We start from the raw sequence: 12,420 nt of genomic DNA on the forward strand, positions 1-12,420 counted from the left end.
TAACTCTCGTTTACCTCCAAGGGAGTTGCAGAAACGGCACAGGGCAGTTCTGTTTGACGCAGGAGGACATAGGGTGATTTGCATCTCACCCCTGAACCTTTCACGTTGCATTATGCTCTCCTTAACACACAGAGGGAGGAGTTTATCATACGCCATCACTCATGCAAACGGTGAACAATAAAGGCCACACCCCCGTCCTGTCTGATACGTCAAGAGGCTTCAACCACTTGATGTATCCATAGGGCGTCCGTGCCATGGGGCAAAACTACGACAGGCACTAGTTTAGCGACTCCGCTGAATGAAAGCTCTGGGAGGACCCCAGTGATGTCGCTGTCGTAGCCAATCGTGAAGCAAGTAATACAACCAAGACTCTGGGAAATTTGAGGTAAAACACAATTTAATACTGAAAAGAAAAAAAAAACAAACAAACGTGACAGTGATGTAATAAAATCATACAGTTCAGGGAAGTTAATACTGATGTGGAAACAGGAGCAGCATTACCCAAAGCAATTTTCCCTGGTTACACAGGAGACAAGTCAAATCAACACGTCCATGATACAGTCATTTACTGGAGAGAAAAAACATAAAAGTAAAAAACAAAAACACTGTTTCACATGTCCTGAAGTACATATAACACACTAAAATCTGATACTGAGTGGTCTTAAGTACAGCATATTCATTTTCGTATTGCTACGACAGAGACAATTTTTTGTCGTCTCAAGTCCAAGTGGCTTTGACGATGAAGGAATCCCCTTAAAGGGGATGGGAAACGTCGCTGATTCTTGATAGTTATCCCAGCATTGGTCTATTGCAAACTCATGAATCCGGTGGCTCTGAGGCATTATTGAACTACAAGTCCCAGCAAGACTTACCAGCCGTTTAAAAGGATCCTAACATAACATATACGGCAAAACACTATATAAAACACACAAAAAAAAAAACAATAGACATTGTGGATAAAACTCTGCTCAAGATGACTCCATGTTCTCTGTAGATAAGAGGCAAAAATAAAAGAAAAAATTTTATAAAAGAAAAACAAAAAAACGTGGACCAACATATACAGTTAGTGGAAGTTTTTCTTTTGTAAGGTACAACCCCCATATCAAATGTAACAAGTAGTGCAAAATATCTGTTATTTCAGCCCTTCCCCCCAAAAAAAAATCCCAGTGTATGCAAATAAATAGGTAGATTTACACTAAAATAATAAGGAAAAAAAAAAGGAAAAAAAAATATTATAATAAATTGCTTGATCAATGTAGGTCTTACCCTTAAAGTGAACACACAGTTTTTGAAACAAACAAACAAAAATTTCCCGAGAATAATCACACCATGATGAGTAGTTGCTATAGAAGTCATAATATCACAGCTTCAGAATTCATCCAATGAAGAAATTGGAAAAATTCCTGCCAGTCGCCTCACAACAACCCCCTTCCCGGTTACACGTATACGGTTATGAAATGCAATGGTCGAGTCGAGAAGGAGGGTAACGGGAACGTTCTAGGTCCCACAGATAGGATTTACATTCACTATATAGAAGACCAAGACTAGAGGGTGGTCGTGTCTTAAATACTTGCAATGGTTTCTTGTGATATAACTTAGGAAAATAGTTACTTTTAAGGATTCTCAAAGGTTATTTACAACTTGCATCATTTCTTCACGCATGCTTATGGTATATCGGGTAGACAACATACATAACGCGGGTACTGGAAAGCTGTATGCGGTAGTTGGTGCGGTTTTGGGGAGGGGGGGGGCATGGAATATTGTTTCGAAATGATATGTTAAAAAAAAGAAATCTGTGAATCTATTGTTACGTAGGTTCTGGTATCGGTAAAACGGAATGCTTGGAGACATCACCGATTCTGGTGAAGGAGGAGTTTTTTTTAGTCAGGTCTATCCCTGAAGCATGCTCACCGTCATCAGTTCTAGTAAAGGGATCGACAGCAATGACTGAAGCAAAAGGAACAGACAGACGCTTCTAGCGAGGGATATGCTAGAAAAGGGATAGGCTGCATCCTCAGTGACGTCATCCACTCCAGTTAAAAAAAAAAGATGTCACTGCTACTTGTGAGGAATCGTCAGAACGTTTAGCGATTTCATTGGTTCATCGAAAGGGATAGGCTTGTGGGTTCAGTGATGTCATCAGTTCTACAAAAGTGATAGGCTGCATGATCAGTGATGTCATCAATTCCAGGATGGACATCGATGACTAAAGTTACAGCTTCTAGTGAGGGATAGGCTGAAAGTTCAGTGATTTCATTGCTTCGTCAAAAGGGATCGGCTGTGGGTTCAACGGTGTCATCAGTTTTCGAAAAAGTGATCGACTTCATGTTGTGTGATGTCATAAGCTCCAAAAATGGACATCGATGACCAATGTCACAGATTCTAGTGAGGGATAGGCTGAACGTTCATTCTTTGTACCGATTCTTCGAAAGGGATATGCTGCGTGTTCAGTGATGTCACCAGTTCTAGAAAAGGGATAGGCTGGCCGGTCAGTGACGTCATCAGTTGTAGAAAAGGGATATGCTGCACGTTCAGTGATGTCGTAGGTTCTTATGATAGGATTGACTGCATGCTCCGAGTCGTTACTCATCCTAATCAAAGACTTACTGGCAGAACAGGTGATGTCGCCAAATTGCGCCTCTAAAAATAAATAAACCCCCCACATAAAACAGCCGCATCTACCGTATACAAGTACCCAGTATATATCATGGCTCAGAATGTTCTACGCAACCGAAACAAATGAGCATCTACCGAACAAATAAAGCACCAACTTCCGGGAGAAGAATTTTTTTTTTTTTTGCAATTTTTCCGACCATCCAAGAAGAAATTCCCGGGAAGTAGAAATGGGTAGAAGATAAATCCGCCTGGAATATATTTTCTGCCTTTTTTAAAAAAAACTACCGCCGTATTTACACACAACAGGAAAATACTCTATAGTACTAAATATCTGATTCAAATTTACTATGCAACAGTGTAGAGACGCCTCGCAGCAAGGCTACGGCTCAGTCCCGCCGGCTAGCCCCCGGCATCGGCTTCCAGTGATTTGCTACTATTCAGTGTATCGCGCCACAGAACTCTGTAGCACGTTAGAAAGGTTTCCGAGAAAACTCCGAAATGGAAAAAGAAAACTAAAAATTCCAGAAAAAGTGAGAACTATTATTGTACAAAGTCCCAAATGTAGTCCTAAACGTCGACTCCTTTAGTGAGCGACCCTTCCAGAACAATGTTAAAATCTTGTAGAGTCTGCAGGACCCGGACAAGAGAATTCACCATCATGTTGTCCCTAAGCAGGGCAGTCTCTTCATACATCCGAGTGATGGCCGGACACTCCGCCAAAAGAGGTATCCACTGGGAGAGCAAGTGGTCCCTGAAAAAAATATGAAGATATATACGGTTTAAGATCTTTTGCTCCAAAGATCAACCTCAATCTAGAACAACCATCTGCCCCCTCCCTTTCCGACTACACATTTAGTTTGTAGTCAGAACACATATTTCAATTCAGGAGCTGCATTAAAGACCCGTGGTGATCGATTTACAAGGGGTAATGTGCAGGTCATGCCTTTTTAGGATGTTTATATGTGAATTTCAGGACAGGGTTTCTAAAATGTAACAACTCACCTTGCTCCGAGACACACGAGGAGCTGGAACTTTCCATCCTTGCCGATGTTTCTAGGAGCGGCCACTATACGGTTGACATAATGGCAGAAGGTTTTGCAGGACGATCTCTGCAGCAGCTGGTCTTCCTCGCCATCTCCGATCTGATCGGTAGCTTCGAAGAAAACCACAGCTTTTTCTGAAGAAGAACACAGCACATCAGTCACAGCGCCACCATGGCTTGTGGATTACACATGGTATTGCAGATCGCTTTAAGAAACTACCAATCCTATAAAAACTGCCCCATGTGCATTGTATAGCAAGTCATCTATAAAATCCTACTCCGCGACCCTCGGGGAGAAGTCATACCGAGCACGATGCATCTCCTGCATGAACTTTCTCGGGATGCAATACAAGCGAACGCCTTCAATACATTTTGGGGGAATGTGACATTTTCATAAAATGTCAAGTGGGAACGTGGCATTAGTCATCAGCAATAACCAGGCGACGTGACATATCTGACATTTTAGCTGTGAAAAGGCTAAGTTTTCTACAGTGTAATGACCAGAGAATGCCTACAGGTGGCAGCGCATTTGCGCGAGGATAGATTTTCCCAGGAATAAGCTCATCGACTTGAATTCGATGTCTGGGATACAGCAAATGCCCTTTAGAATCCTTCCCCAATTTATACAGTTTTAAAGGGACCGGCTACACTCACAGTGATGTCACAGATTTCAGAAATGGGATAGGCTACATACTCGGTGATGTCACAGATTGTAGTAAAGGGATAGGCTACATAAACGGTGATCTTATAGATCCTAGTAAAGGGATAGGCTACATACTCGGTGAGGTCACAGATCCTAGTAATGGGATAGGCTACATACTTAGTGATGTCACAGATTCCAGAAAAAGGATAGACTGCATACAAAGTGATGTCACAGACTTGTATAAAGGGATAGGATAAATATTCAGTGATGTCACAGATCCTCGTAAAGGGATAGGCTGCAAAATCAGTGATGTCACTAATTTGAGAAAACGGATAGGTTACATTCTCTGATGTCACAGATTCCAGAGAAGGGATAGGCTGCATACTCGGTGATGTCATAGATTTGACTAATGGGTAAACATACTAAATACTCAGTGAGGTCACAGATTCTAGTTTAGAGATAGGTGGAATGCTCGGCGATGTCACAGATTCGAGTAAAGGGATAGGCTGCTTTCTCAGTGACGTCAGATTTGAAAAAAGGCATACGCCACATTCTGTGATGTCACCAGTTCGAGAAACGGGATGGGCTACATACTCTGATGTCAGAGAATCGAGAGACGGGATTGGCTGCATACTAACAGATGTCATAGATTTGAATAAAGGCTAAACAAACTACCCGAATCTGTGACATCATTGAGTATGTAGCCCATCCCTTTTCTAAAATCTGTGATGTCACTGTGCAAATAGCCTCTCTCTTTACCTGAATCTGTGACATCACTGAGTATTGAAAGAGATAGGGATTGTAAATACTCGGTGACATAAAGGCTACTTGCTCAGTGATGTCACAGATTCTCGAGAAGGTGAAACCACTAGTGACGCAGCAGGCAGTGAGCTCCCCCTAGTGACGACAGTAGGCAGAGGTTTATTATGTAACCATCTGTGCCGCACTGATATAAATTACACAAAACCCTTCAGATTTTTTTTTTTTACTTTCATCTCTGGGTTCCCTCCGGTGCACGGATGAGGCGGCAGTTCAGATTACGCTCCTCATTCACCTTGACTGCGCCCGTCTCCGCAATGTTACGGTAAAACTCGCTTGGCCTGAAACTGAAGTGCTATCGGGGCAGGAGACGACAAGGACGGCAGGATTATCGCGTTACCTATGAAGTCCCAGATGAAGACGCTCTTGTGGAAAATGCGGGCAGATTTGAATCCGTGATGAAAGACCTGCTCCAGGGCCGAGACGAGGCCGTTCTCTCCGCAGAGCAGGACGGTCAGGCTTCCTCGCTGCGGGGGGGAAAAAAATCGTGTAAGAGGCTTTACTAGGCGGCACTAATATGGATTAGTGCGAAGGACCTGCAACGCATACCAACAGCTCAGCAATGACACAGGAAAGACGCGGTGGGGAGGGAAGGTCCTTACGTGCCAGCACTTGCACTTTTTTGGAAGGAAGGTGATTTGTAGGGGTCTATCCACTGGAACCCCCTATTGTTATGAGAACAAAGGGCCCACTCGTCCTAATCAATGCAGCGGTACAAGCAATTCATAAAATTGGGACAACAGCGCCACACCCGTGCATAGGTTGTGTCTGGAACTGCAGCTCAGCCTCATTTGCTTCAGTGGAGCAGAATCGCAATACCGGACACAACCAAATGAATAGGGGGGGGGGGGGGCGCCGTTGCAGCTCCGGCCTTAGGAGGGACGGATTATACCACGTGTATCGGAGAGATTATTAAGAACACGTTCAGCTATGAAGCGTCATGTAGATAAGTAGGTTAATCCTAGAGGACGATGGCGTTTTCAGGTCAGGGAGAAGACGCTCAGTGATCTGGGATTTGCTGCTTCATATTAACGCAGAACGTATGGAGATTTTTTTTTACCTCTTTTTCCGGCTTGTGGAAGTGTTTTAGGATATTATTTACGGCTTCTCCGATTCCTTCTTGAATCTGCCCGGCATTTGGTTCTGGAAATGAACAGAATAGTCCAGTAAATCCTCGATTCACGGCAATTACACGATTCTGATTGCCTCAGACAATGGAGAGGAACAGCGCCGTTCTTTGTGTAGTGGCTGAGCTGTGTAACTGCCGATACCCGAACTGTCCACTACACAGAGAACGGTGCTCTGCTCAGTCTGGTCGAAACTTGTGACTCCACCAAATGTCATATCTTCTATATAGGTCCTCAATTTCTTTAAGCTTGGAAAACCACCTAGATCCAGGGAAACCCCTTTAACTGTTTGCATCCTGTGCCAGGTAACGTAGACTTACTGGAGTTCTTCCCCGTTAATGAAGTAATGCTCAGCCGCCGGGCCATGGTGGGGGATTTCTGCAGCGGTGGGGTCCGACTTTGCTTTCCCAGATCATCGTCAGACACGGGGGTAATAAGTTCTCCGATCAGGATCCTCTCCAGGCTTCCATCATCTACTCCTTTGCCCAACCAGCGCCCACACGGGAACCTAGAACCCAAAATGTACAACACTTCTTAAAAAGGGGCCAAAATTTAGTGATGCCACATTGCATTCTAGATACAACCCCCACCCCTCACCTATTCATTTGCGTGAACACTACATCTGCCACAATGCAGCAGGCTCAATAGGACCCATTTGAAGGTCCTGCAACCAAAGAGAAGACAGAACCCTAAATAAAGTTGCAACGTGGGCCTATGGCTGCTACAGAAGATGCAGCGAATGACCCAGATAGAAGCTGCCCCCAAAGCGACGCCAATTTTTTTTTCTTTCCTGCCTTACAATATGTCAGATCGAATCTGTGAGACAATTACTGAACTGAAGGAGTATTTCACGACTCTCAGCAGATTGCTAAAAATAGTGAAACATCACGGGAATACGTCCCATATACAATAATAGGGGTAAGTCCTTCACAATAAATTCTACAGTATCCCCCCCCCCCCCCTTGTGTCAATCTGTACACCCCCCTCCTACCACTTTTGGTAAATGCGGGTCTGTAGGAGAAGATGTATTGCTTGTAATGTAATGTAACATTACAGCTTGTATAGGGCTAGAAACAAGCCGACCCTCCCATGGGTAGAGAAAAGCAGACGCTTGCCTATTCCCTTCCCCCTGCACTTTTGTATACTCCAGTCCTGGACAGGAAGGTCGTACGTCGGACGCCCAGGACATCCACACGTCGTAACTTAAATCACTACTTGCGGAACATTATGTCATCGCTTGAGAACATTCCATGTTTCCTATAGATTTCTATTACTTAATATAACATTAACCAAATCCAATCCAATAGATTGCTTACTTGTACGTGTGCCCGGTTATTTCGTTTCGGACCATGACGCAGTCCACCAACCATTTGGCCAGGAGTCCCGAGTTGTCGTGCCCCAGCTGCACTGTGGTGAGTTTGCCCAGATTCTGACACTGAGGAAGAAGAGATACATATAAAATAAAATTATCACAGGACAAAATGTTGCCAGTAGGGGGAGCTAACCGAAGACATATAGTCTTGGACGCCCCCTCGAGGGCAAAAGGGCAAGGTGGACGCCCCCTCGAGGGCAAAAGGGCAAGGTGGACGCCCCCTCGAGGGCAAAAGGGCAAGGTGGACGCCCCCTCGAGGGCAAAAGGGCAAGGTGGACGCCCCCTCGAGGGCAAAAGGGCAAGGTGGACGCCCCCTCGAGGGCAAAAGGGCAAGGAGGACGCCCCCTCGAGGGCAAAAGGGCAAGGAGGACGCCCCCTCGAGGGCAAAAGGGCAAGGAGGACGCCCCCTCGAGGGCAAAAGGGCAAGGAGGACGCCCCCTCGAGGGCAAAAGGGCAAGGAGGACGCCCCCTCGAGGGCAAAAGGGCAAGGTGGACGCCCCCTCGAGGGCAAAAGGGCAAGGTGGACGCCCCCTCGAGGGCAAAAGGGCAAGGTGGACGCCCCCTCGAGGGCAAAAGGGCAAGGTGGACGCCCCCTCGAGGGCAAAAGGGAAGGGCAAAGTGGACGCCCCCTCGAGGGCAAAAGGGAAGGGCAAAGTGGACGCCCCCTCGAGGGCAAAAGGGAAGGGCAAAGTGGACGCCCCCTCGAGGGCAAAAGGGAAGGGCAAAGTGGACGCCCCCTCGAGGGCAAAAGGGAAGGGCAAAGTGGACGCCCCCTCGAGGGCAAAAGGGAAGGGCAAAGTGGACGCCCCCTCGAGGGCAAAAGGGAAGGGCAAAGTGGACGCCCTTGATGGAAGGGACAGATCATCAAGAACCCTGCAACCACTGGCTGCAAGTCAAACCGGTTTGGCCAGGGACATAAAGTCAGGCTACTAATTTAGGGGGTCCCAAACCAACTGGCACGTTTCCTTTCATAAAACATCTATATAACGGGTATAGCGATGACTAACCTCAAAGGTCATCTCCAGTAAGTTCTTGGGGATCTGCATGACCCTGGTGTCCCCCAGCTCCCCGGAGACGCACAGCCATGGATTGGAGGTGGTGATGGCGTTGCTCAGCTTCTTGATGGGGATAATGAGCGCTCTGTATGGAATCACTGGGGAACAAAGGAGATTCATTATATCATCACGTGAGGCACTGCATAAAAAGTGGGTCAACGTCCTGGCAGATAATTCTAGTGCGCGGAGATTACACAGGAAGTTTTTTCCATCGGTTGTCAGAAGCCTAATGAGAGGTCATCGAAAGACAACATCTATAAGGATCTGTAAAGGAATTCATTTAAAGGAGCACTCCGGCCAAAACTGTCTCATGTCTAAAGCCGGGACTAAAAGGGACCCGAAAAATTCAAAGACCCCACAGTGGCTATAGTGTTGTCAAGCTCCCCCCGCTCAGGCCTCATTCGTGTGCAGAATCCTCCTTTATAGTTCAGGATATGTAGAGAAGGCAGAGGTGATGTCCGCCGGTCACTTACTGATGGTGGTGAATACGCTGGTGAAGCAGAAGTAGTCCACAGCGTTGAGCGAGAGGAGGTGGTAGAGGAACTGCTCCTTCTCCTCCTCGCAGCGCAGGAAGGCGTAACGCTTGTATAACTTCCTGAAAGAGAAACCAGGGTCAGAGGCAGCTAGAACCGGGCAACCCACTACAATCCAGACCCCAACTACTGGACTTAGAACATGGCAAGACACTACGACCCAGACAGCCATCACTAGATTCACAACTAGAACCAGGGAATCCACTTCAATGTAGGGAACCATAACTATTTTCAGAACTGGGCAACCTGCTACAAGCCAGACCCCATCGCTAGACCCAGAACCGTAGAACCCACTTCAACTCAGGGAACCATCACTAGATTCAGAACTGGAAAACATACTACAATGTGGATCTAGAACTAGGTGATCCACTTCAATACAGACAGCCATTACTAGATCTAGGAAAGGACAATCCGCTACAACCTAGGCGCCAATTACTAGATCTAGAACTAGGTGATCCACTTCAATCCAGACACCCATCACTAGATCTAGAACCAAACAACTGGCTTCAATACAGGCACCCATTATTAGACCTAGAACCAGGCAACCCGCTACAATCAAGGTACCCGTCGCTAGATCTAGAACCTCACAATCCGCTAAAATCCACACGCCCATCCCTAGATCTAGGTGATACACTTCAATCCAGGCACCCATTACTAGATCTAAGAAAGGGCAATCCGCTACAAACCAGGCACCCTTTACTAGATGCAGAACCAAGCAACTGGCTTCAATCCAGACACCCATCACTAGATCTAGAACCAAGCAGATGGTTTAAACCCCGGTGCCCATTACTAGATCTAGAATCAAGAAATGGGCTACAATTCAGATGCCCATTGCTAGGTCTAGAACCAAGCAACTGCCTACAAACCAGAAACCCATCACTAGATCTAGAACCAAACAACTTTTTAATCCAGACACCCATCACTTGATCTAGAACCAAGCAACTGGCTTCAATCCAGGCACCCATCATTAGACCTAATGCTACCATCAAGGTACCCGTTCACTAGATCTAGAACCTCACAATCTGCTACAATACAGACACCAATCACTAGACATGGACAACCTGCTACAGCCCAGGCACTTGATCTAGAATCTGAAAACAAGCGAGAATCCAGATAAAACCTACTAGAACTGGAACCAAACAACGTGCTACCATGCAATTACACTCACTTGGTGAGCATGTGGTTGGTTAGAAGCTGCTTCAGATGTTGGGATAATAACTTTTTCTCCAGAGAAAGTCGTATCCAGCCTCGCGCTCGGCCCACGTCCGTCTTTATGACGCTCAGGCTCTGGATATGTCTAGAAATAAAAAAACAGAGTCAGACAGATGCACTATAACCACACACCTCTGGTTATCAGCCACCACCAGGGGGAGCTCTGATGCACTGAGGAATTCTGCATGAGTTATGTATGCAAGTAGCTCCCCCTAGAGGTGACTGCTGGTTGCCAGAATTTTAATATTTGAAGGGATTATTCAAGACTTGAGATAATATCGATTTTCGATTATTAATGCTCCTAAATATGTAGTCAATAAATATGGTTCTTTATCGACATGTTTGCCCCTTTAAGAAAAACAATCTACCGGTTATCAAAACAAAGGAAAAATAAATCACCCGAAACCCCGGACGTGTCAAACTGCTGATCAATACTCAATAGAAAGGCTATTAATATTTGATGCTGGTAAGAGACCAACATAAAAGATTCATACTTTGGTTCTTGGGCTGGGATGTAAACATCTAGGAAGAAACCAAGATCTACCAGATTTAAAGGGGTTGTCCACAGGATGGGCCTGATCAGCATGGGGCTGATAACTGCTAAGCCTGAGATTCAGAGCATCATGAGAATGGAGCTGGATTCATCCTATTGTCCTGAAGAGATCAAGTCCCCTCACAGTATCAGCCACCCTGCCATGACTGAGGGGTTTGGATGTCTTCAGTACATCATCATCATCAATCCAACCGCTGATACCGGGTCTATGTCCTTCACACACATACCTCATGTCCTGAGTTAGAGACACTCGCAAAGATGGCATCGGTACACCGGTGTCCGATTTCCTCCGCTCAGGACCAAGTGCTACTGTAAGGTAAAAATAAATAAAAAAATATATAGAAAAATGTACAATATTTATTATATACCATAAGAGTATATACCTATGGGTACGTGTCATGGCCGCCGCTAGTGACCCTTGCTAGTAATGAATGGGACACATTATAACTTACATGGTGATTCCAGGTTATGCTCGTGTCTCTCCTCTCTTTCCTGGTACAGCATGAGGTGAGACCATAAAGCCGATTTCCCCTGAAATTAATACAAAAATGTATAAAACCCAAATCTTCACAAATCTAAAAAGGGGGTAATGATCCATTTCTGACTTTCTACAGCTGCCACTAGGGGGAGCTCACAGACTACAATATCTTATATTCAATGTATGAGTCTATGAGACTAATGGAATAGCCGAGTGCTGTACCTGCTATATCCATCAGTCTCATAGGGATTAAATTATGTAAAGGTTTACGACCTCTGACCTCAGTGTCACTCATGATGCCCATATTCGGTACATCTGGGACCCCCAGGCTCTAGATTACCTGTTTGACCTGCAGGCCGTGGCTCCATATTCTCTCCAGCAGGTCACACAGGCTGGCGATCAGCGTGTTCTCCTCTAGGCCCGTTATATTGGCATCGGCGTGCCCCAGCTCCACAGCCTCATGGCCCATCTTCTCCACCAACATGCGCTTCGTCTAATCAGAAGAGAGAAGCGGCATCAGTCACCACCAGGAGGCGCTGCAAACTTTATAACCCCCCCTCCACCTCTTTACCCCTTCAGTCCCAGTCATTTGCAGGAAATTACTTCTCTCTACACCCCTCCAGGGGGCTCCCCCCCTCTCTCTCTCTACACCCCTCCAGGGGGCTCCCCCCCCCTCTCTCTCTACACCCCTCCAGGGGCCCCCCCTCCTCTCTCTCTACACCCCTCCAGGGGGCTCCCCCCTCTCTCTCTACACCCCTCCAGGGGGCTCCCCCCTCTCTCTCTCTACACCCCTCCAGGGGGCTCCCCCCCCTCTCTCTCTACACCCCTCCAGGGGGCTCCCCCCCTCTCTCTCTACACCCCTCCAGGGGGCTCCCCCCCCTCTCTCTCTACACCCCTCCAGGGGGCTCCCCCCCCTCCTCTTTCTCTACACCCCTCCAGGGGGCTCCCCCCCTCTCTCTCTACACCCCTC

At 46.5% G+C, this 12,420-nt stretch overlaps 1 protein-coding gene across 7 annotated transcripts in view; it reads right to left on the minus strand.

The window, feature by feature from the left end:
- Window positions 1-379: 379 nt before the first annotated feature.
- The window catches only part of DENND5B (DENN domain containing 5B), a 60,127-nt gene continuing 48,086 nt past the window's right edge, over window positions 380-12,420 (minus strand). For all 7 annotated transcript variants that reach the window (XM_072145267.1, XM_072145266.1, XM_072145265.1 and 4 more), the window contains 12 exons: window positions 11,791-11,943; window positions 11,425-11,503; window positions 11,200-11,281; window positions 10,376-10,504; window positions 9,148-9,269; window positions 8,627-8,772; window positions 7,564-7,682; window positions 6,568-6,755; window positions 6,181-6,263; window positions 5,461-5,587; window positions 3,619-3,793; window positions 380-3,367 (listed from right to left, as the gene is read on the minus strand). In XM_072145267.1, the coding sequence (XP_072001368.1) occupies window positions 3,184-3,367; window positions 3,619-3,793; window positions 5,461-5,587; window positions 6,181-6,263; window positions 6,568-6,755; window positions 7,564-7,682; window positions 8,627-8,772; window positions 9,148-9,269; window positions 10,376-10,504; window positions 11,200-11,281; window positions 11,425-11,503; window positions 11,791-11,943 (1,587 nt within the window). In that variant the 3' untranslated portion in view covers window positions 380-3,183. The remainder of the gene's footprint in view (window positions 3,368-3,618; window positions 3,794-5,460; window positions 5,588-6,180; window positions 6,264-6,567; window positions 6,756-7,563; window positions 7,683-8,626; window positions 8,773-9,147; window positions 9,270-10,375; window positions 10,505-11,199; window positions 11,282-11,424; window positions 11,504-11,790; window positions 11,944-12,420) is intronic.

This window comes from Engystomops pustulosus, chromosome 4 (genome assembly GCF_040894005.1).
Source record: "Engystomops pustulosus chromosome 4, aEngPut4.maternal, whole genome shotgun sequence".
Lineage (NCBI taxonomy): Eukaryota > Metazoa > Chordata > Amphibia > Anura > Leptodactylidae > Engystomops > Engystomops pustulosus.